The sequence below is a fragment of the Mustela putorius genome, unplaced genomic scaffold, assembly GCF_011764305.1.
Source record: "Mustela putorius furo isolate JIRA1106 unplaced genomic scaffold, ASM1176430v1.1 tig00000117_pilon_pilon_pilon, whole genome shotgun sequence".
Taxonomy (NCBI): Eukaryota; Metazoa; Chordata; class Mammalia; order Carnivora; family Mustelidae; genus Mustela; species Mustela putorius.
In genome coordinates, this window is record NW_025421286.1 from 535,054 (window position 1) to 560,988 (window position 25,935).

The window sequence follows — 25,935 nt, forward strand, 5'->3', positions numbered from 1 at the left end:
AGAAGTTTATTCATAAAAACCTTAAAGTGGGGCACCTGGGTGGCTCAGAGGGATGAGCATGTGCCTTTGGCTCAGGTCATGATCTCAAAAGAGTACTAAGTTCCCTGCTCAGCAGGGAGACTGCTTCTGCCTCTCCCTCTGCCAGGTACTTTCCCTGCTTGTGCTCTCTTTCTCTGTTAAATAAATAAAATCTTAAAACAACAAAACAAAACAAAACCCTTAAACTGGAAACAATTCAACACCTGTTACAGTGAGATGATTAAACAAATTTGAGTTATCCAAATTCAGCTATAAAAGAAAATAAATTACTTACAGACACAACAATTTGGATGAATCTCAAAAATTAAGCTGGAGCAAAAGCAGCTAGACACAAAAGATTATTAACTGTACAGTTCCTTTTAACACAAAGTTAAAGAACAGACAAAACTAATGCATGCTGACAGAAGGGTGCCTATTGACTTGGAAGGGGGAATGAGGGAAATATATCTTGCTTTAGGTGTTGGATACTGGGATGTATATATGCATTAAAAGTCACTTATTTGTACACTGAAGATTAATGTTTTACTGTATATAATTCATACTCTATTTTTTTAAAAAATGGCTGAAAATAAGTAAATGGGCAGATAGATACTAGGCAAGTGAAAGAGAAAGGGGAGTAGCAGTTATTAATGTCTGACAAAGCAGAATTAAGGTCAACAGTACCTCATAAATTTTGTGTAGGAATTCAAAAAGATAATTTATGAGACTTAAATACAGTACATTTAAAGTACATCACAAATTCTCTCAGCTATCATTATTATGCTATTATTATTTATTTCAACATGCCCAATTTTCACTAGAACCCTGTTCATGATAGCTAATAAATACAGATGTTAGCTAAATTTACTTGACCCCTACTACCCAAGGATAACGTCTGTTCATCATTAAAGCACTATCTAATAGTGATGTATGAAAGTTAAATGAAAAGAAAAAAAAGACCTTAAAGGAAATCACAGTCTAATAGGAAAGAAAGGCAAGAAAACATTTATAAAACGTTCAAAGAACAAAGCTGTTAAGGGAGAGAGGGAGTGCTTATGGGGTACCTTTAAGGGTACTGGGAAAGGCTTTCTTTAAAAAAAAAAAAAAGAGGTGCCAATTTAGAAACAGATGTACTCACTAAATTCTTACATTTGAGAATTGAGGAGCACCTTTTAAAGTACTTCAAGTTGTTGGTAATAACTTACAGAAATACAGAATACATTAGGAGGTAGCATTTCAGATGCAGGGGAAAATAATGTTGGTAATAATCTGCCATTATATCATCTTAGGCAGCAATACACATATCAAAAGATATCCTGACAACATACAGCCTGACCTGTACAGCAGTAAGTGCACATGCCAGACACGTGCCGAAAAACACACACCTACATAGATGTCTTATTTCCACAATTTCTATATAGTTGTCTTCAACTCATTCAAAATAGTTAAAAAAATGATCATTAATTAATGTTCTAAATTTAAATTTTCTAATTTACTATTTTTAAAGCTTTTTGTTAAAAATCCTTCTTAAAAAGTATGTTTCTGAAAAAGAAAAAATAATTTTAAAAAAGTTAATTTCAGTTCAGAGATGACAGAAAGAATACAGTGAACTAAGTAATCTCTATAGAAACAAAATAATCAAATTACAATAAGAACATCACCTATCCAAGTGAATATGAATGACTAGATTCAGTTAAATTAATATACTTTAAAAATTTTTTACAAATGAGTGGTCAGACAAATGGCAAATTGACATTACTTTGTGTTACTAAAACACAACTTGTCAAATGTGGACAAAATAAATGCCAAGTAAATAATTAACTTTTAAAAATAAACTCTTAGCCCCTAGTAGAGGTGGCACTAATAAAAGAAAACAAAAACAGGAAAAAACAGGATATACTGTCACCCTGAAACAGAAAGACAATGTCTCTAGCACTTAGTGAGAGCCATTATTCCTTACTTCCCTCACCTTCCACTGTGATTCTAACCTGGTGACTTGTCACTAATCTTTATTATTCCTCAATCTTTTGTTTTTCGTGAATTTTTTATAATCAAGTTAACTGTCTCACATCCAACTATTGAGGCTTCTCATAACTGCTCCAATCGTCTTCTTAATAGTGAGTCTTTTGTTTGACTATAGATTGTATGCGATTTGGCCACCTACAAAAAACAATCCAAGGAGCATGGGAAATAACTTTCTCCCTCTGCCTGCCACTTTCCTTGCCACTGCCACCACCTCCTATACTGATGTTTGAAATTATACCATTCCAGAGCAAGTTAATCATTTTCCTTTACTTAGTGACAAAAACCAAGTTTTCTGGGGGCGCCTGGGTGGCTCAGGGGGTTAAAACCTCTGCCTTCGGCTCAGGTCATGATCTCAGGGTCCAGGGATCCTGCCCCACATTAGGCTCTCTGCTCAGCAGGGAGCCTGCTTCTCCCTCTCTTTCTCTCTGCCTGCCTCTCTGCCTACTTGTGATCTCTGTCTGTCAAATAAATAAATAAAATCTTAAAAAAAAAAAAAAAAACAATACCCAACTTTTGTAGCAACATGGACGGGACTGGAAGAGATTATGCTGAGTGAAATCAGTCAAGCAGAGAGAGTCAATTATCATATGGTTTCACTTATTTGTGGAGCATAACAAATAGCATGGAGGACAAGGGGAGTTAGAGAGGAGAAGGGAGTTGGGGGAAATTGGAAGAGGAGGTGAACCATGAGAGACTATGGACTCTGAAAAACAATCTGAGGGTTTTGAAGGGGTGGGAGGTTGGGGGAACCAGGTGGTGGGTATTGGAGAGGGCATGGATTGCATGGAGCACTGGGTGTGGTGCAAAAACAATGAATCCTGTTATGCTGAAAATAAATTAAAAAAAATAATAAGGGGGAGGAGTCAAGATGGCGGAGAAGTAGCAAGCTGAGACTGCTTCAGCTAGCCGGAGATCAGCTAGATAGCTTATCTAAAGATTGCAAACACCTGAAAATCCATCGGCAGATCGAAGAGAAGAAGAACAGCAATTCTGGAAACAGAAAAACAACCACTTTCTGAAAGGTAGGACCGGCGGAGAAGTGAATCCAAAGCGACGGGAAGATAGACCCCGGGGGGAGGGGCCGGCTCCCGGCAAGCGGCGGAGCAACCGCGCACAAAATCAGGACTTTTAAAAGTCTGTTCCGCTGAGGGACATCGCTCCAGAGGCTAAACAGGGGCGAAGCCCACGCGGGGTCAGCGTGGCCTCAGGTCCCGCAGGGTCACAGAAGGATCGGGGGTGTCTGAGTGTCGCAGAGCTTGCGGGTATTGGAACGGGAAAGCCGGCTACAGAGGCAGAGCTGACAGTAAGCTCGCAGCTCCGTGTTACCTTGAACCGGTCGCAGGCTCGGTGAGCTCGGAGCGCGGCCGGAGGTCAGGCAGACGGGAGTAACTGGGCGCTGTTCTCTGAGGGCGCACTGAGGAGTGGGGCCCTGGGCTCTCGGCTCCTCCGGGCCGGAGACCAGGAGGCCGCCATTTGTATTCCCGTCCTCCGGAACTCTACGGAAAGCGCTCAGGGAACAAAAGCTCCTGAAAGCAAACCCGAGCGGATTACTCACCCCGGCCCCGGGGAAGGGCGGTGTAATTCCGCCTGGGGCAAAGACACTTGAGAATCACTACAACAGGCCCCTCCCCCAGAAGATCAACAAGAAATCCAGCCGAGACCAAGTTCACCTACCAAGGAGTGCGGTTTCAATACCAAGGAGAGCAGCAGAATTCCAGAGGAGGAGAAAGCCAAGCACGGAACTCATGGCTTTTTTCCTGTGATCTTTTTTAGTCTTGCAGTTAATTTAATTTTTTCTTTTTCATTTTTTTTTTTTTTTCTCGCCTTCGGGTAAAATTTTTTTTTTAACTGTTACCTTTTTCTTTTTTAACGATTTTTTACTAGTTTATCTAATATATATATATATATATTTTTACATTTTTCTTAGGTGTTTTCTTTTTTTAAAAATTCTTTTCTTTTCTTTTTTTTTTTTCTTTTTCTTTTCTTTTTGTTTTTTTTTTTCTTTCTTCCTTTTTGAACCTCTTTTTATCCCCTTTCTCCCCACTCACGATTTTGGATCTCTTCTAATTTGGTTAAAGCATATTTTCCTGGGGTTGTTGCCACCCTTTTAGTATTTTACTTCCCCCTTCATTTACTCTTATCTGGACAAAATGACAAGACGTAAAAATTCAACACAAAAAAAAGAACAAGAGGCAGTACCGAAGGCTAGGGACCTAATCAATACAGACATCGGTAATATGTCAGATCTAGAGTTCAGAATGACAATTCTCAAGGTTCTAGCCGGGCTCGAAAAAGGCATGGAAGATATTAGAGAAACCCTCTCGAGAGATATAAAAGCCCTTTCTGGAGAAATAAAAGAACTAAAATCTAACCAAGGTGAAATCAAAAAAGCTATTAATGAGGTGCAATCAAAAATGGAAGCTCTAACTGCTAGGATAAATGAGGCAGAAGAAAGAATTAGTGATATAGAAGACCAAATGACAGAGAATAAAGAAGCTGAGCAAAAGAGGGACAAACAGCTACTGGACCACGAGGGGAGAATTCGAGAGATAAGTGACACCATAAGACGAAACAACATTAGAATAATTGGGATTCCAGAAGAAGAAGAAAGTGAGAGGGGAGCAGAAGGTATACTGGAGAGAATTATTGGGGAGAATTTCCCCAATATGGCAAAGGGAACGAGCATCAAAATTCAGGAGGTTCAGAGAATGCCCCTCAAAATCAATAAGAATAGGCCCACACCCCGTCACCTAATAGTAAAATTTACAAGTCTCAATGACAAAGAGAAAATCCTGAAAGCAGCCCGGGAAAAGAAGTCTGTAACATACAATGGTAAAAATATTAGATTGGCAGCTGACTTATCCACAGAGACCTGGCAGGCCAGAAAGAGCGGGCATGATATTTTCAGAGCACTAAACGAGGAAAAAAACATGCAGCCAAGAATACTATATCCAGCTAGGCTATCATTGAAAATAGAAGGAGAGATTAAAAGCTTCCAGGACAAACAACAACTGAAAGAATTTGCAAATACCAAACCAGCTCTACAGGAAATATTGAAAGGGGTCCTCTAAGCAAAGAGAGAGCCTACAAGTGGTAGATCAGAAAGGAACAGAGACCATATACAGTAACAGTCACCTTACAGGCAATACAATGGCACTAAATTCATATCTCTCAATAGTTACCCTGAATGTGAATGGGCTAAATGCCCCTGTCAAAAGACACAGGGTATCAGAATGGATAAAAAAACAAAACCCATCTATATGTTGCCTCCAAGAAACACATTTTAAGCCCGAAGACACCTCCAGATTTAAAGTGAGGGGGTGGAAAAGAATTTACCATGCTAATGGACATCAGAAGAAAGCAGGAGTGGCAATCCTTATATCAGATCAATTAGATTTTAAGCCAAAGACTATAATAAGAGATGAGGAAGGACACTATATCATACTCAAAGGGTCAGTCCAACAAGAAGATTTAACAATTTTAAATATCTATGCCCCCAATGTGGGAGCAGCCAACTATATAAACCAATTAATAACAAAATCAAAGAAACACATCAACCATAATACAATAATAGTAGGGGACTTTAACACTCCCCTCACTGAAATGGACAGGTCATCCAAGCAAAAGATCAGCAAGGAAATAAAGGCCTTAAACGACACACTGGACCAGATGGACATCACAGATATATTCAGAATATTTCATCCCAAAGCAACAGAATACACATTCTTCTCTAGTGCACATGGAACATTCTCCAGAATAGATCACATCCTCGGTCCTAAATCAGGACTCAACCGGTATCAAAAGATTGGGATCATTCCCTGCATATTTTCAGACCACAATGCTCTAAAGCTAGAACTCAACCACAAAAGGAAGTTTGAAAAGAACCCAAATACATGGAGACTAAACAGTATCCTTCTAAAGAATGAATGGGTCAACCGGGAAATTAAAGAAGAATTGAAAAAAATCATGGAAACAAATGATAATGAAAAATACAACGGTTCAAAATCTGTGGGACACAACAAAGGCAGTCCTGAGAGGAAATATATAGCGGTACAAGCCTTTCTCAAGAAACAAGAAAGGTCTCAGGTACACAACCTAACCCTACACCTAAAGGAGCTGGAGAAAGAACAAGAAAGAAACCCTAAGCCCAGCAGGAGAAGAGAAATCATAAAGATCAGAGCAGAAATCAATGAAATAGAAACCAAAAAAACAATAGAGCAAATCAACGAAAGTAGGAGCTGGTTCTTTGAAAGAATTAATAAAATTGATAAACCCCTGGCCCGACTTATCAAAAAGAAAAGAGAAAGGACCCAAATAAATAAAATCATGAATGAAAGAGGAGAGATCACAACTAACACCAAAGAAATACAAACTATTATAAGAACATACTATGAGCAACTCTACGGCAATAAATTCGACAATCTGGAAGAAATGGATGCATTCCTAGAAACATATAAACTACCGCAACTGAACCAGGAAGAAATAGAAAGCCTGAACAGACCCATAACCAGTAAGGAGATTGAAACAGTCATTAAAAATCTCCAAACAAACAAAAGCCCAGGGCCAGACGGCTTCCCGGGGGAATTCTACCAAACATTTAAAGAAGAACTAATTCCTATTCTCCTGAAACTGTTCCAAAAAATAGAAATGGAAGGAAAACTTCCAAACTCATTTTATGAGGCCAGCATCACCTTGATCCCAAAACCAGACAAGGGATCCCACAAAAAAAGAGAGCTATAGACCGATATCCTTGATGAACACAGATGCGAAAATACTCAACAAAATACTAGCCAATAGGATTCAACAGTACATTAAAAAGATTATTCACCACGACCAAGTGGGATTTATTCCAGGGCTGCAAGGTTGGTTCAACATCCGCAAATCAGTCAATGTGATACAACACATCAATAAAAGAAAGAACAAGAACCATATGATACTCTCAATAGATGCTGAAAAAGCATTTGACAAAGTACAACATCCCTTCCTGATCAAAACTCTTCAAAGTGTAGGGATAGAGGGCACATACCTCAATATCATCAAAGCCATCTATGAAAAACCCCACCGCAAATATCATTCTCAATGGAGAAAAAACTGAAAGCTTTTCCGCTAAGGTCAGGAACACGGCAGGGATGTCCATTATCACCACTGCTATTCAACATCGTACTAGAGGTCCTAGCCTCAGCAATCAGACAACAAAAGGAAATTAAAGGCATCCAAATCGGCAAAGAAGAAGTCAAATTATCACTCTTTGCAGATGATATGATACTATATGTGGAAAAACCCAAAAGACTCCACTCCAAAACTGCTAGAACTTATACAGGAATTCAGTAAAGTGTCAGGATATAAAATCAATGCACAGAAAATCCGTTGCATTTCTCTACACCAACAGCAAGACAGAAGAAAGAGATATTAAGGAGTCAATCCCATTTACAATTGCATCCAAAACCATAAGATACCTAGGAATAAAAACCTAACCAAAGAGACACAGAATCTATACTCAGAAAACTATAAAGTACTCATGAAAGAAATTGAGGAAGACACAAAGAAATGGAAAAATGTTCCATGCTCCTGGATTGGAAGAATAAATATTGTGAAAATGTCTATGCTACCTAAAGCAATCTACACATTTAATGCAATTCCTATCAAAGTACCATCCATCTTTTTCAAAGAAATGGAACAAATAATTCTAAAATTTATATGGAACCAGAAAAGACCTCGAATAGCCAAAGGGATATTGAAAAAGAAAGCCAACGTTGGTGGCATCACAATTCCGGACTTCAAGCTCTATTACAAAGCTGTCATCATCAAGACAGCATGGTACTGGCACAAAAACAGACACATAGATCAATGGAACAGAATAGAGAGCCCAGAAATAGACCCTCAACTCTATGGTCAACTAATCTTCGACAAAGCAGGAAAGAATGTCCAATGGAAAAAAAGACAGCCTTTTCAATAAATGGTGCTGGGAAAATTGGACAGCCACATGCAGAAAAATGAAATTGGACCATTTCCTTACACCACACACAAAAATAGACTCAAAATGGATGAAGGACCTCAATGTACGAAAGGAATCCATCAAAATCCTTGAGGAGAACACGGGCAGCAACCTCTTCGACCTCTGCCGCAGCAACATCTTCCTAGGAACAACGCAAAAGGCAAGGGAAGCAAGGGAAAAAATGAACTACTGGGATTTCATCAAGATCAAAAGCTTTTGCACAGCAAAGGAAACAGTTAACAAAATCAAAAGACAACTGACAGAATGGGAGAAGATATTTGCAAACGACATATCAGATAAAGGACTAGTGTCCAGAATCTATAAAGAACTTAGCAAACTCAACACCCAAAGAACAAATAATCCAATCAAGAAATGGGCAGAAGACATGAACAGACATTTCTGCAAAGAAGACATCCAGATGGCCAACAGACACATGAAAAAAGTGCTCCATATCACTCGGCATCAGGGAAATACAAATCAAAACCACAATGAGATATCACCTCACACCAGTCAGAATGGCTAAAATCAACAAGTCAGGAAATGACAGATGCTGGCGAGGATGCGGAGAAAGGGGAACCCTCCTACACTGTTGGTGGGAATGCAAGCTGGTGCAGCCACTCTGGAAAACAGCATGGAGGTTCCTCAAAATGTTGAAAATAGAACTGCCCTATGACCCAGCAATTGCACTATTGGGTATTTACCCTAAAGATACAAATGTAGTGATCCAAAGGGACACATGCACCCGAATGTTTATAGCAGCAATGTCCACAATAGCCAAACTATGGAAAGAACCTAGATGTCCATCAACAGATGAATGGATCAAGAAGATGTGGTATATATACACAATGGAATACTATGCAGCCATCAAAAGAAATGAAATCTTGCCATTTGCAACAACATGGATGGAACTAGAGCGTATCATGCTTAGCGAAATAAGTCAAGCAGAGAAAGACAACTATCATATGATCTCCCTGATATGAGGAAGTGGTGATGATGCAACATGGAGGCTTAAGTGGGTATGAGAAGAATAAATGAAACAAGATGGGATTGGGAGGGAGACAAACCATAAGTGACTCTTAATCTCACAAAACAAACTGAGGGTTGCCGGGGGAGGGGGGGGTTTGGGAGAAGGGGGTGGGATTATGGACATTGGGGAGGGTATGTGATTTGGTGAGTGCTGTGAAGTGTGTAAACCTGGTGATTCACAGACCTGTACCCCTGGGGATAAAAATATATGTTTATAAAAAATAAAAAATTAAAAAAAAAAAAAAGATTTAACAGCTCAAAAAAAAAAAAATAATAATAAAAAATAAGTAAATAAAAATTTAAAAAAACCCCAAATTTCTGGAAATGAAAAACAACTGAAATAAAATGGCAATAGACAGCAAATTTCAACAAGATTAGATACAAATCAAGAAAAAGTCAAGGAGAATAGAGAGCTGAATGAATTATTCCGAATCACTAAAAGAATTAGAGATGGGTGGGGAAAACATGAACAAAAAATGTTAGAGACATGAACAGAGTGAGGTCTAACATATATCCCATAGGAGGTCTTGAAGGAGAGAATAGAGTGAATAGAAAAGAATAAATATTTAAAGAGGTAATAGCTGAGATTTTCCAGACCTAATAAGGGTATCAATCAGTCAGGGAAAAAAGGCCAACAATATACACCAAGAGACACATCATAGGGGAACTATGAAATAGTAGAGACAAAGAAAACAAAAAATATCTAAAAGGCAGACAAATAAAGACTTATTACATATCTCTCAGTAAGTGACAAATTGAAGGCCAAAACACATAAAAGGAATGGATATAGAAGACTGAACAATAAAATTCACAAACTTGATCTAATGGTGTTTAAAACTGAAGGATGTGATATTTTCAAGCAAGGGAGAATATTTAAGAAACTCATCATGTATCAGTCTGAAAAGCAAGTCTCAGCAAAGTAAAAAACATGATATTCATTGACCTCATCAGCATAATTAAGTTAAAAATCTCTAACAAAGAGAAAACTAATTCCCAACATGGAAACTAATTGCTACCTACCCACCCACCCCCAATTTGGAAATTTAAAATCACACTCCTATATAGTTGTGTGTCAAAGAAAAACTCACAATTTTCTTTTTAAGATTTTATTTATTTATTTGACGGAGAGAGATCACAAGTAGGCAGAGAGGCAGGCAGAGAGAGAGAGAGGGAAGAAGGCTTCTCGCTGAGTAGAGAGCCCAATGTGGGACTCGATCCCAGGACCCTGAGATCATGACCTGAGCCGAAGGCAGCAGCTTAACCCACTGAGCCACCCAGGTGCCCCCGAAAAACTCACAATTAAAATGAGAAAATACAAAACAGAACAAATAAAATATGTTAATATGTGGGAAACCGCTAAAGAGTTAGAGGGACATTCATAACCTTGAATGTTTACATTAAAAAGGCAGAAAGGTTTGGAATCAATGATCTACATAAATAAAACAATTAAGCTAAGTGCTCAAATTACTGTGACAGGAAACAAGGACATACAGAGAGATGAGTAAAGCCAAAATTTGGTTCTTGAAAAGACTCTGATCAAGAAAAAAGACTGAAAATATTAAGTCTAGAAATAACCTCAGATGCAGTTGAAACAGATAATATGAAACTATTATAATACAACTTTATACCAATAAAATTAGAAATTTAGGCAAAATGGAGAAAGCCCAAGAAAAATACAGATTATTACAACTAACAAGAAGAAACAAAACTTGAATGGCTCTTTAACCATTAAAGAAATTGAACCAATAATTAAAAATCATCTCATAAAGAAAAAGCTAGAGAGTTCTTATAACTATTCAAAGAATAAACATTCGAATACTATATAAACTCATAGGAAGAAAAGAGGAATACAATTTTTTAATTCGTTTTACAAATTAGCATAAGCTACATGTAGCAACATGGATATATATCAAAAACAATATTGAGTAGAGAAAGCAAATCAGAGAAAAAAAAATACATACCATATAATCCCATTTATGGTATTTTAAAAGTCAAAAACAGGTAATATTAAATAATGTATTGTTTATAAACCACAAAATGCAGAAGTGTCTGTCCATAAGGGAAAATGGATGATTCAGATGTGCAGGGCACAAACAGTCCTGGGAATATACTCCATTTCTTCAGCCTGGCAACAGGTGAACATGTGTTCATTTTTTGTTCTTCTATCTTATACCTATATAAGATTTAGTCCTTTGGAGAGATTAAAATATTTAATATTTTTATATTTGAAAAGAATTTATAATCTAGAAAAGAAGCGTACCAATATTAAACTAATCATGATACAATGTGTTAAGATGTTATTCTAGTGCTATAATATAAACAAGGTATCACAGGAATAAAGAAGAGGATTTGATCCATTTTGCAGTTTGGGAGAAAGAATGAGAAGTCTTTCCACAGGGTGAGACATCTATATCTGAGATAGGTAGATGATCAAGATTTTGTCAAGTTGAGGTTGAGGAAAAGGTATTCCAGACCCATAGAACAATACGAGCTACAGGTAAATATTCTTAAAATAGAGCTTGGTAAGCTGATGTTGAATGAATGTTTGTTGAAGTTCTAAAAGACCGGACAAATAATCCGAAATACTCAAGGAAAGATGAATAGCTAGATGATAGGGTATCGGTAAGTATAAAGGGAGATGAATGGCATAAGACAAAGAAGTACAGGTCTAGGTTAAAACAATATGAACATTATCAGTCTAAGGAGTTTAGGTTTTATTCTTCAGTCAATGAGAAGACTGAAATGTGGGAAGGAGGAAGAATATAATCAGATCTGTATTTTTGAAACTCCATGGATATTTAAAGAGTGAAATTTAGAGCATAAGCAAAGCATCTGGAGGGAGGGTTCTGCAATAGCACAAGGATCAGATGATGAAAGAAAGCTGATCTTGGATAGGAAGAACAAATTAGGGAGGGAGAGAGAGAAGATTGTTCAGGGGTTGAACCATCCATTCCTAAGGAATGAGTCAAAGACAATTCCCAAGTCCCTGACTTGCTGACTCAGTGATTACTGACTAAGGCAGGAAACACAAAAAGCAAAGCTGATTTGGAGGAGGAAGAAGGAATAGGACTTTGGTTTGGGTAAGCTGCTCTGATATCCCAGTGGCAACTTCTAGTGGAGACGTCTGACAGGAAACAGATTTGCAGCCTAGGAATGAAATATAAGCTCAAGATACAGATTTGGAACTCATGGGCATCCATGATAAATGAAGCAGTGGGAATAAATGAGATCTCCTAAGGAAAAGCATAGAATGTGAAGAGGAAACAAAGTACAAGTCCAAATGATAGAAACAGTACAAGGATGGTAAAAGACAATTACTTAAGTTGTTGAATTGTACCTGCTCAGGTTCAAGGTTTTTGATTTAGGACTCCACACAATATGGATGACCAACAGTCTTACTCACATATTGCCTACACCTTCCCAACTTTCCAAAGAGACTTATCTTGATGAAGTCCCAAAAGTTCATTTTCGCTTTTGTTTCCTTTGCCTTTGGAGACATGACTTGAAAGAAGTGGCTGTGGTAAATGCTGAAGCAGTTACTGTCTATGTTCTCCTCTAGGATTTTGATGGATTCCTGCCTCATGTTGAGTTAATGCCTTTCTCCCATCTCTGAAACAACCATTTCTCTGTGAATTCTTATATTCTTCCTTGCTTTGAGAAAGCTTTTCTGAATTACTTTCTGTATTGGGGAACCAATATTTTACTTTATAAATCATAAGGTCTTTGTGTCCTTCCTACTATATTACCTCTTTCTCTTTCTTTTTCCCCTTCCCATTCATACAAAGAACTTGAGGCAGTATTTAACTGACCCTATTTAAGGGTCAAAACTAATATTTAGCAGACAGTTACACATCTGTCTCTAAACTACTGAACTCCAAAACACATTTATTTACAAATAATGTATTATATAAAAACAGCCTCTAAACAAAATATAGGAGAAGAGATGGGAAAAATAAAGTATAAAGAGATAATACAGTGAGGACTCAAAACTGTAGTCATTCACATCATATACTGAATTCAGATGATTTCAAATGAAACTTGAGAAATATATACAATTAAGCTAAAAATAATCAAATATGTAAAATATGGTATATACGTAGGTTCAGATGACACAAAAATCTTTAAAATTGATTGTTGTATGTAAAGATCTTTCCTGGACATGTGAAAAAAAAAGAAGCTGCCCTCTCCCCACCTACCGTGTCAAAATTTTTGAAAGAGATTTAGGTGCATAAAATAAAACATCAATCAAGAATTTAATGCCCAGGGGTGCCTGGGTGGCTCAGTGGGTTAAGTCTCTGCCTTCGGCTCAGGCCCACACATCGGCCTCTCTGCTCAGTGGGGAGCCTGCTTCTCCCTCTCTCTCTGCCTGCTTCTGCCTATTTGTGATCTCTCTTTGTCAAATAAATAAATAAAATCTTTAAAAAAAAAGAATTTAATGCCCAACTTATTTAATGACTAAAGTCTCAAGTCAGTCAAAAATTTGCAACCATACAAACTCTAAATTAGATGTTTTGTTTTTTAAAGACTGGGACAGGTTAAAATAGCATTTTATATATGAAAAAAAATCTTGGAATTATATAATTATGGGTACTACAATAAAATTATGTACTGAAGTGTATTAATCATATAGCTCTAGTTTTCCCTTCTCAACGGCCTCAAGAATTAATGACTTGTTGCAAATTTGGTTTGCACACTTACAATGAAAAAACACGATTTCCTTAACCCTCTAAATACCTGTAAAATGAACGCTACTAGAATATCCACAGTCAATGAACATAAGAAAAAGTGTTAACCTACCAAATAGGGAAAGGACTGCAAATTAAATCATGAACGAATATTTTTATCTATCAAATTAAAATATTATAATCATCAATGATGACCAAATTGTGATGAAACCAGCAATATTTACCAAGAGTCTTTGGAGCTCTAATTCTACTTCTGGGAATCGATTTTTGAGAAATAAAACATGTGCTCAAAAGTATCTTCACCTCTCAGTAACAAGAACAAAAATAACCTTAAGGTGGGAATGCAAGCTGGTGCAAACCTCTCTGGAAAACAGCATGGAGGTTCCTCAAAATGTTTGAAAATAGAACTGCCCTATGACCCAGCAATTGCACTATTGGGTATTTACCCTAAAGATACAAACATAGTGATCCAAAGGGGCACGTGTACCCGAATGTTTATAGCAGCAATGTCCACAATAGCCAAACTATGGAAAGAACCTAGATGTCCATCAACAGATGAATGGATCAAGAAGATGTGGTATATATACACAATGGAATACTATGCAGCCATCAAAAGAAATGAAATCTTGCCATTTGCGACAACATGGATGGAACTAGAGCGTATCATGCTTAGCGAAATAAGTCAAGTGGAGAAAGACAACTATCATATGATCTCCCTGATATGAGGAAGTGGTGATGCAACATGGGGGCTTAAGTGGGTACGAGAAGAATCAATGAAACAAGATGAGATTGGGAGGGAGACAAACCATAAGTGACTCTTAATCTCACAAAACAAACTGAGGGTTGCTGGGGGGAGGGGGTTTGGGAGAAGGGGGTGGGATTATGGACATTGGGGAGGGTATGTGCTTTGGTGAGTGCTGTGAAGTGTGTAAACCTGGTGATTCACAGACCTGTACCCCTGGGGATAAAAATATATGTTTATAAAAAATAAAAAATTATATAAAATGAAAAAAAAAATAACCTTAAGGGTCCCAGTAGGAAAAAGTTAAAAAAAAAAAGTACATCCACATTAGCAACTGTTATAAGCCATAAAACTCACATCTCCATATTTAATAAAGGTGTTCACAACAGAACTGTCAACAGAAAAAGATATATCTAATGTAAACTGAATTCAGAAAAATATGTTTCATATTTTTCTAACATATATACATATAGGTATATGGTATATAAAAGTACTGATTACTATAAATACTAAAATATAACTGTTTATCTTTGGTGCATTATAAATATTTAAACAAAATTTTTTTAGACTTTTCAGTATTTCTCCCTTTTTTTTTTATTACCATATAAGGTATTATTTGCTTCAGGGGTACAGGTCTTTAAATCATCAGTCTTCGACAATTCACAGCACTCACCATAGCACATACCTTCCCCAATGTCCATAACCCAGCCACCCTATCCCTGCCCCCAATACCACCCAGCAACCCTTAGTTTGTTTCCTGAGATTAAGAGTCTCTAATGGTTTGTGTCCCTCCCAGGTCCCATCTTGTGTCATTTTTTCCCTCCCTACCCCTCACGATACCCCACCCCACCTCTCAAATTCTTCATATCAGAGAGATCATATGATGATAATTGTCTTTCTCTGACTTATTTCGCTTAGCACAATACCCTCTACCATCCACCTTGTTGCAAATGGTAAGATTTTCTGGGTTTTTTTTTGATGGCTGCATAGTATTTCTCCTTTTTAAAAAATAATGATTGAGGGGCACCTGGGTGGCTCAGTGCGTTGAGCTTCTGCCTTCGGCTTGGGTCATGATCTCAGGGTCCTGGGATCAAGCCCTGCATCGGGCTCTCTGCTTAGTGGAGAGCCTGCTTCCTCCTCTCTCTCTCTCTGCCTGCCTCTCCACCTACTTGAGATCTCTGTCTGTCAAATAAATAAATAAAATCTTAAAAAATAAATAAATAAAAATAATGATTGAGTCTTAATTTTATAAGCAAGAGAAAAATACATGACTTGGAAAAAACATTTCCAGGACTTGAGATAAAGGCAAATGGAAATGTATGCAAATGACAGGGGACTCACTGTTGGTATTTTCAGTGTGGGATCCAAATAGCACAAAGTCCACATGAGGCTTATAATGGAGCCTATTTTACAGGAGGTATCCTATAGGGCAAGATGAGTTTGATAGTCTGATCTGATACTAAATGAAATACATTAACCAACCTGCTTTAGGTATTATTTCTTTGGTTTATTTTCATGAGAACAATTTTGTTCTTTATTTTAAGACATATGGTGTTAGGCCAAAAATTCATTCGGGATTAAGAATGAAAATACTTAGTTTTGAGTTCTGCCTTGCTCTCCTACTTACAGGTCAAATCATGAACCTCTCCAAGCATCTTTCCATATGAAAAAAATGGAGTTAATATTTTCCTTAACTACTTCATAGGGTTATTTGCATTAAAAAATTTTATTTATGTGGTTCAGTCAGTTAAGCATCCAACTCTTCATTTCAGCATAGGTCATGATCTCAGGGTCCTGGGATCAAGCCCTGTATCAGGTTCCCCACTCAGTGGGAAGTCTGCTTATCTCCTTCTTTCCCTCTACCCACCCCCAGCTCCCTCTCTCTCTCTAAAATAAATAAATTACTCTTTAAAAAATGTATATATGAAATCATTCTAGCTTTAAATGATCATTGGTCATTAAATTCTAATGCACCCCTAAAATACACAGTCATTTGTGTACTGCTCCTACACTAAAATTAATTCTACTTTTGAAGAGGAGAATCAAGATGAAGGTAATTAAGAACTGGCCATTTTCATGCTTCTATTGGTAAATAAGAAAACAGGAGGAAATATACCTAGAAGAACCCTTGGTAAATTATCAAATCCTACCTGGAAAGAGATCTGAGAGAATGTCTAATGTCTGGTGACACTAAGTTAGAGGCCCCCGGTGAATCATTATTTCCAAGAGCAGAAACAAAGTGATAGAATGAATAACAAGCCATTTGTGTGAACAATGTGCCCCCATAGTTTTTCTGGGATCTATGCTTTTAGAGATTTCTGTCTTCGAAAAGGGAACTATAAAAAATAATGGCAGTTGGCAGTGTTTCTCCATTAATGCAAGACAGATATTTTAATTGGTTGGCATCATAAAATTAATGAATTCATCCATAATAAATAGAATCAGCACAAATGCTATCATATAAATTTAGTTTACTGATTCATTTATTATCCAACTTAGTGATTTCAAAATATTGAATGTCAAATATTAAAAAATCCTAATTCTAAAAAGAATCCTAATTTTTTTTTTTAAAGATTTTGTTTATTTATTTGACAGACAGAGATCACAAGTAGGCAGAGAGGCAGGCAGAGAAAGAGGAGGAAGCAGGCTCCCCGCTGAGCAGAGAGCCCGATGCGGGGCTCGATCCCTGGACCCTGGGATCATGACCTGAGCCGAAGGCAGAGGCTTTAACTCACTGAGCCACCCAGGCGCCCCAAGAATCCTAATTCTGAGTGTGAAAAATGGTCCATCATTTGTTCCAAGCTTTATCTCCAGATCCAACATATTATCTTGGATTCAAAATAGTATCAATAACTCTCTATCTTTCTCTCAAAAAAATAATTAAATCTTTTTAAAAGTTGGGGGGTGCCTGGGTGGCCCAGTCAGTTAGGCGTTCAACTCTTGGCTTTGATCAGGTCATGATCTCAGGTCATGGGATCAAGGCCAAGGTCAGGCTCCACACTCAGCGCAGAGTCTGCTTGAGACTTTCTCCCCCTCTGCCCTTCCCCCCCAACTCTCTCTCTCTCAATACATAAATAAATCTTTGGAAAAAAGTTATATCAACAAGACTTGGAAGGATATCAAAGCCTTGTATGTCAACTTTATTCTATTTCTTTATGATATAAACTGAAGCTACAGTTACTACTCATAACTTTGTAAAAAACCTAAAGAGATTGTTTTTTGAAGGGGCGGGGGGTGGGAGGTTGGAAGAACCAGGTGTGGTGGGTATTAGAGAGGGCATGGATTGCATGGAGCACTGGGTGTGGTGAAAAAATAATGAATACTGTTACGCTGAAAATAAATAAAAATAAATAAATAAATAAATGGGGATTACATTTGAGTAGAAGAAAAATATAGATGCCAAATTATATTAACAATTTTCAGGCTTTAATTCTATTTTAAATGATTGAGATGGTTTTTGTCTCCTATTGGGATTGTGACTGATATAGCCCTCCATATAATACGAGCCCCCAAAATATTGAATAGCTTTTGAACCCTTTATCTAAGAATTATATTTCTAATCCAAAATGTACATTGTATTCTAAATAGTGAGATATCCATTTTCCTGAAGAAGATGTATTTGAGAGATATGTGGCTATCAGAAGAGATAATATACTCATAGAGAACTTCTCATCAGGCTCTAGAAAAGCCCAAAGGAAGAATAAATAATGCCAACTTCACTTTCTATGTTCTCACATCAATAAAGGCATTGATTTTAATGTAAAAAAAAACCAAAAAAACAACAAAAAAAATCTAAAGAGAACCAAACTTACTCCTTCCGTTATATGCAATTCCTAATCATTTCATTTTCATGATTAAAAAATTTTTAAAATGTGTCATTATTGTTTAAATAAAGTTGTTCAATAAATTTTTTTTTGTTTTATTTATTTATTTAGACTGCAGGCAGAGGCAGGCAAAAACAAAGTGCAAGCTCCCGCTTTGTAGAGCCCGAATATCCCAGGATTCTGAGATTGACCTGACTGCAGCGGCTTAACCCACTGAGAGCCCACCTTTTGCAACCTTGCAACTCTCAATACAAAAATTTCTGGAAATAAACTCAACATTTGGCCCTACAGCCTTAAGTCACATTTCTCATCAAGATGATTAATCTTTACGAAAAGGCAGGGAAAACAAGACAGAGCCACCCACTTTGACATTTTCATTCTTTGAAAAAAAAAAAAATCTACTTCTAGTTCATAAACCGTAACTATCATTTGTAAAAAGTATGCAATCTATCAAGAGTGCTTTTTGATTATAAGATTAACAAGATCATTATCTTTCTTATTTTTTGCACTGAGAATACTGTTAAAGTGGTTCTAGCTTAGTTTTACTTAGAAATCTGATAAACCTTTGCCCAAGAACCAACCAACCTTTAATAAGAAGGTTGTTTCAGTTTTTCCTTTTCTGCTTACTTGAAAAAATATAAACAAAGTATAACATCTAAAGAAAAACCTACTCCATTGATCTATACAGCACTCATTTTTATCCAACTTGGATTAGAGAGTGGAGAGCATGTATTTTTCAGGTAAGTCATTAAACCTCCGGAGGAAGGCGGTTGTAGCCACTCTGGTGTGTGTGAGTCTTTGTGTGTGTCCCTGTGCTTGAGCACTTGTACCCATGCTTCAGCATAGTGAAAAGCAAAAGCATCATTGTGGTCATTTGGAAAGGGGCTGAGGAAGAAGAGGTGTGAATAAGCAGGAAGAGGTTTATCTGCAGGCTCAGGGAGTTTGCTGTTGGCTCTAAAGTAAAGTATTAACCTAAAAGGAGCCAAATTTGAGATGATTCTTAAAGATTTGGGTTTGATGCCTTTCTTTCCTATTTTCTTCCCTTACTTTGAACAAACAGCCTGTGTGAGGAGTAAATCAGCTTTTGCCTTGAGAAAACTTTGATCTAAAGAAAAGAAGAGAATATTAAATTAACAATTCTCAAGGTGAGTTATAAGAAGGGCAGGAGTCATTCAAAGTCAGGTAGGGTGAAGATGAGGAAGGTATATGAGTGTGGGGAGGGTAAGGACAGAAAAGTATAGGAAAAGCAAAAGAGACTTTTCTACTTTGCTTATGTAGAAAAGTACTAAGAAAGTAGTTTGGAAACTAAATTGTTAAAATAACCACCTTGTTAATTTAGCATAATTCATTTACCTGTGTTATTTTCTCTATTCCTTGGAAGTTGTGCTTTTCAAAATGCTCTGCTATATTCAGAAAAGTGTGACGTTCTAGGTAGCAGCAGTTACTCAGGACTATCAAAAGTCTCTGTTCCTAAAAGTAAAACAAATGTTTAGAAAATTACATTTAAAATAACAAACTGGGTAACAGTTATCATTTATTACATTTAATTATAATCTCTTCATGTTTAATATCAATATTCAATGTTTTGTTTTTCTTGGTCCCTTTTTTCCCCAATAATAATATAGAGAGAAACAATATAATTCTGTAACTCTATATTTTATAACTGCTTATTATTACATAATACACTAAAGAGTCAAATAATGCTGTCTTTTGAAATTTAATAGTTGTACGGAAAAACAGCTAACTAGTAAGGTAGGATCAGCAGCTGTTGTTCTTGTGAAAGGGGTTTATTTTACTGGTTATTCTGCCCATATTTTTTTGCAACAAAAAAGGCTATAAAAATTAATATTTTAAAATAGTTACAAATGTAAAAATTCATAGAAAGTAATTTATAAATTTTTCTTAACTTGAAAGAGAATTATAATGCCATCTATATGATGGGGTCCTTCCAAAAACTGGGCCTTCACAGATGCATATTGTGTAGAATAGTTTCCCTCTCATGGGGAGTGATAAAATAAAAGCAGGGAACTTTCCCATAGTATTGGATATGAAGAGGGCTAGAGCCTCATACTCTATGTTCTCCAGGGTTCTAGCCACTTTAAGGTGATTTCTTATTAAAATTACCACACCCCAAGGCTGATGAATAAACATTATCTTATAGTTCAGAAGAACTATTTTTGTATACAAAATTCCAGGAATGGCAGTTATCTCTGCTGTTGTGGCTCACCAAGAATACTTTCCCATGCTCCCTCAGTGTGAAAGCATTCTCTAGAACAACAGTGACTAATTTAGGGCTTTAATTTAGGATCCCTTGACTAAACATTAAGGCAAAACTACTTTCCAGGAAAAATTTTCAACCATATTTTGCTTACTGTTTTATATATAACTTATGTTAAAGTCAACACTCTGAACTCAGTTGCCAAGTACAGCTTATACCTCCTAATAATTTCATTTAGCTCCATCAAAAATTTTAAAACTTTCTAAATTTCTTTATTTAAAATATTATTATCTATTGCTGGCACAGTGGCCTATTCAGTGCCCCTTTTGGTCATCAACAAATATAATTAAAGGGCAAGGAGTTATTAAAAGCATCCTCGAGTAAATGAAAGGTTGTGAATGGCCTTGAATTAATCGATGGATGGGAAATAAATTACCAAACGAGGAAAATAGGGCTCTGTTATGTATACCACTCCTCCACATTTTGTGAATAAATGGCAAATGAGAACCAGAAGGAAAGCAGTAAACATCACTGCATAGGCACACAGGTCAGTTTGAGGAAGGGGTATATTCCCTCCTGCCCCATACTTGGTATTATCATTATATGGTGGTCCTCATAAAGAACATAAAATAAAGAAAGCATAAGGTGTCATCAGCCACTCTAAACATGCTGCACTCTGCAAAAATCTCAACTGGTTTTTCAGTTACAAGATCAATCCTCAATTACCTTTTCCTCCAAATATTAATTTTATAGTCTAACAGACCCCGGGGCATGCCACATCCTCTCTGCCCTGTTAATTAACGCTTTTTAAATTTTCTCCCTATAATCTGCATTGTTTTTCCTCCAAAATGGAAAAATAGTTTGAGTGATTTGAAGTCTTACTCTTGATAATCATATTTTTCTTCCCAACTCTGATCAGTCAGAAGAAGTCAAAGTGGGAAGAATAATTGAACACTACAATAATCAAATTCTTAAACTTGAGTATTTATTAAAAGCTTACTAGCAACTTAAATGAATATGTATGTTTGAAAATAACAACTCAACCTATCAAAAGCAGTACTTGCCAATTATGTATTATTTCAATTATTTCTCACAGAATCTCTAGATTGTAGGCATTACCATCTCAATTTTCTCCAGGAGAAAACTGGACACCCTCAATGATATGCCCAAGATTATTCAGTCAGTAAGAAGACCAGGAAGCAACCTGGACCTCTACCATACCATAACTGCCTCTCCGCCGAATAATAGAACAAAACCCTAAGAATATCTCAATAATCTGCGTCAAATCTAATGAGTTATCATACAAATGCAGAAAAACACAGGAACTAAATTTGGTACCAAATGAACAATTTTAGGGAGTAAAATGGGAGAGACAAGGTCCTGTGACTGGGAAAAGCAAGTATGAAACACCTGCTGTGTGGTTGACAGTAAGTTCAATGTGACACAATAGAGATGTAACATAATGTGTAGTTCTGGCTGCTTCCCAGTTGCCAGGGCCACATCAGAGTCCGGTACTCCATTCTTGAAAGAGGACAGAAGTAGATTAAGAGGAGACTCACTGCCATATCTACTAAGAGATGCCTAAAAGATTTAGGGTGTTACCTAAGAGAAAGGAAGATTCCAAGCCCACACAACAAATGTTTTCAAACACTAAAAAGATTGTCATGTAGAAATCAGGCTTGTTCTAAAGGGCAGAGAAGAAAAGCATAGTTGGCCCAATAGCTCCTAAGGCCCTTCTCAGTTTAGAAGGCTCATTCCTCCAGCCTGTGTCTCTCTAGTCTACTAAGTTCACAGTGCAAAGAATGATCCAAACTCATTACATCAACTTCCTTGGCTCCTATACATGTTCAGATAGCTCATTAGCAATCCACTGATATGCTTCTCCTACAGGCTACCGCCTAACTGCCAAGCCCGTAACGCTCCAGTTTTCATCTGACCCACCTGATCTTCTGCTAGTCTTTGAAACTGTTAAATACTCCTTTGTTTAAATTATCTCTTCCATCTCTCTCAGGAACACTTTTTCATTTGAATTTTCTTCTCTCTCTCTCTCTCTCTGATTATTCTTTTTTGGGAACTTTGAGGCTCTCTGCTTCTGGCCATCCCTTAAATATTGGTACCCCAATGATATTTTTATATATCTGGCCCTCCTCTCATTCTACCAATATTTTTCCTAGTATTTTCCACTCTCCCAGGCCTTGTATTCCTTATACAGTTTACCCCTGAACAACACAGGTTCAAAATGTACCAGTCCACTTATATGCGATTTTTTTTGATACATATAGTACAGTACTGTAAATGTATTTTCTCTTCCTTATGATTTTGGTAACATTTTCTTTTCTCTTACTTTATTGTGATACTGTGATATAGCATATAACATATAACATAATAACATATAAAACGTGTTAATTGCCTGTTATTGGGAAGGCTTTTGCTCAACAATAGACTATTGGTAGTTAAGTTTTAGGGGAGTCCAAAAGTTACAAACAGATTTTTGATTGAATGGGGCATCGATGACCCTAGCCTATCCTCAAGGGTCAACTGTGTATTACTTATTCACAAATCTGTATTTAGATTTCTTTCCTGGAGTCCAGACACATATATCTAATCACCTGCTAAATATCTCTGCTTGAATGTCACTCATTTAATTCATCTGGTCCCAAACTGAATTTTTGATCTTTCCTATTATAACAAATTCTTTAACTAGGAGTTCATACTTATAAATATAATATCTGTGGTAATGATACAGGGCAGGAAAGTTTGGTCATATTTTTTTTTCTTGAGAGATACATATATACATACATACATGTACACACACACACATACACCCTTCAAGCAAATGACAAACCAGAGAGTGTTATTTTTTTTTTTTAAGGATGGACAGGTCTAAATTTAAAGAGCTAAATTTATACATATAATAAAGTATGTATGTTAATCATCCCCAAATACCTGTATATGCTGAAATACGATATAACTATGCATATATAAAAAGGTGGTATGGCTTGCTTTGTTTTGCCACAGAACTTTATGTTCAAATGAAATGCTATTAGGGAACTTACAGAAATAACTTCTCTAGTTAAAGAGGAAAAACATGGGGAGATGGGCCCCCATCTTCTGCTGCCTCTTCAACTTTCAAATAGCAAGGAACCATTAGGGCACCTCTTCACACTCAAAAACTTGAATTATGCAAGGAGTAGATGGAACCACTTAAATAACAACTTCAACTAAAAGGTTTTTAAGTTGTGGAATACATATAAAATTATATTTTTACTAAAATTTTCACAAAATAAAGCACAGTTCAAAATTATAGAAAAGTATACTACAACAGGAATACAATATCTGCCTCTCAAAGTAATTTAGACTGATTTATAAGCAAAGTAATTTAGACTCATTTATAAGTCATTATATAATTTAAAAATGGTAAGTTTAGCTTTTTATTTATCATCTTACTTACAGAAGTCAAACTGAAATCTTCATGGATACTTCCAAACAAATCGGGAGAAGAAACATCAACTGAAAGACTAAAAAGGAAGCAAGTAAGAGAACAGTAACAATTAAAGCACAAAAATTAGCAATGTTAATATAATGTCATATATCTATTACAACTCAATAAAAAATGCAATGAACTTTATGTAAACTTGACTTTAAAATCTTTTGGTCAAAAATCTCATAACTCTCTGCTTTATATTTAACAATTAACAGCTCAAAATAGACACAATAGGCTATCTATTAATACAGGTCATATGCTATTTGTTTGGGGTTTTCTCAATACTCAAATTAAATTTTTAAAAATCACCAAAGGGAGAAAAGACCCGAATGGCCAAGGAAATGTTGAAAATGAAATGAAATGAAATGAAAAATGAAAAACAAAGCTGGAGGCATCACATTGCCTAATTTCAAGCTTTATTACAAAGCTGTGATCACCAAGACAGCATGGTACTGGCACAAAAACAGACACATAGACCAGTGGAACAGAGTAGAGACCCTCAACTCTATGGCCAAATAATCTTCAACAAAGCAGGAAAAGAAATCCTCTGGGAAAAAGACAATCTCTTCAACAAATGGTGCTGGGAAAATTGGGACAGCTCAGTACAGAAGAATAAAACTCAACCATTTTCTTACACCATACACAAAGATAAATTCAAAATGGATGAAAGACCTCAATGTGAGACAGGAATCCATCAAAATCCTAGAGGAGAACCTAGGCAATAACCTCTTCAACACTGGCTACAGCAGCTTCTTTCAAGACACGTCTCACATTGACTATAGCAACTTCTTTCAAGACATGTCTTCAAAGGCAAGGGAAACAAAAGCAAAAATGACCTTTTGGGACTTCATCAAGATCAAAAGCTTCTGTGCAGCAAAGGAAACAGTCAACAAAACAAAGAGGCAACCCAAAGAATGGGAGAGGATATTAATGACACTACAAAGGGCTGATATCCAAGAGCTATAAAGAACTTTCAAACTCAACACCCAAAAAAACATATAATCAAGTCAAAAATGGGCAGAAGACATGAACAGACACTTGTCCAGTAAAGACATACAAATGGCTAACGACACATGAAAAAATGTTCATCATCATTAGCCATTAGGCAATTCCAAATCAAAACCACATTGAAATACCACCTTACACAGTTAGAACGGCAAAAATTAACAAGGCAGGATAAAAACAAATGTCAGAGAGGTTGTGGAAAAAGGGGAACCCTCTTTCTCACTGTTGGTGGGAATGCAAGTTGGTGCAGCCACTTTAGAAACAGTGTGGAGATTCCTCAGAAAATTAAATATAGAGCTATTCCATGACCTGGCAATTGTACTACTGGGTATTTACCCCAAAGATACAGATGCAGTGAAATGTACCCCAATGTTCATAGCAGCAATGTCCACGATCGCCAAACTGTGGAAAGAGCCGAGATGCCCTTCAACAGACATAAGGATTAAGAAGATGTAGTCCATATATACAATGGAATATTACTCAGCCATTAGAAAGGATGAATACCCAACTTTTGTATCACCATGGATGGGACTGGAAGAGATTATGTTGAATAAAATAAGTCAAGCAGAGACTTACTTGTGGTAAGTCTCATATGGTTTCACTTACTTGTGGAACATAAGGAATAACATGGAGGACATTAAGAGAAGGAAAGGAAAAGTGAAGGGAGGTAAATTGGAGGGGGAGGTGAACCATGAGAGACTGTGAACTCTGAGAAACAAACTGAGGGTTTTAGAGGGGATGGGGTGGAGGGATGGGTGAGCCTGATGGTGGGTATTAAGGTGGGTATTCCACGGATTACTAGGAACACTGGGAGTTATATGTGGACAATGTATCTTGGAACACTGCTTCAAAAACTAATGATGTATTGCATGGTGAATAACACAACACAATTAAAAAAAAAAACCAAAGGGGA

At 36.7% G+C, this 25,935-nt stretch overlaps 1 protein-coding gene across 1 annotated transcript in view; it reads right to left on the minus strand.

Annotated features, from left to right (window-relative positions):
- The window catches only part of EXOC2 (exocyst complex component 2), a 283,158-nt gene that overhangs the window by 80,680 nt on the left and 176,543 nt on the right, over nucleotides 1–25,935 (minus strand). The window contains exons 21-22 of the mRNA XM_045089602.1: nucleotides 23,985–24,051; nucleotides 19,669–19,785 (exon numbers count right to left, since the gene is read on the minus strand). Of these exons, the coding sequence (XP_044945537.1) occupies nucleotides 19,669–19,785; nucleotides 23,985–24,051 (184 nt within the window). The remainder of the gene's footprint in view (nucleotides 1–19,668; nucleotides 19,786–23,984; nucleotides 24,052–25,935) is intronic.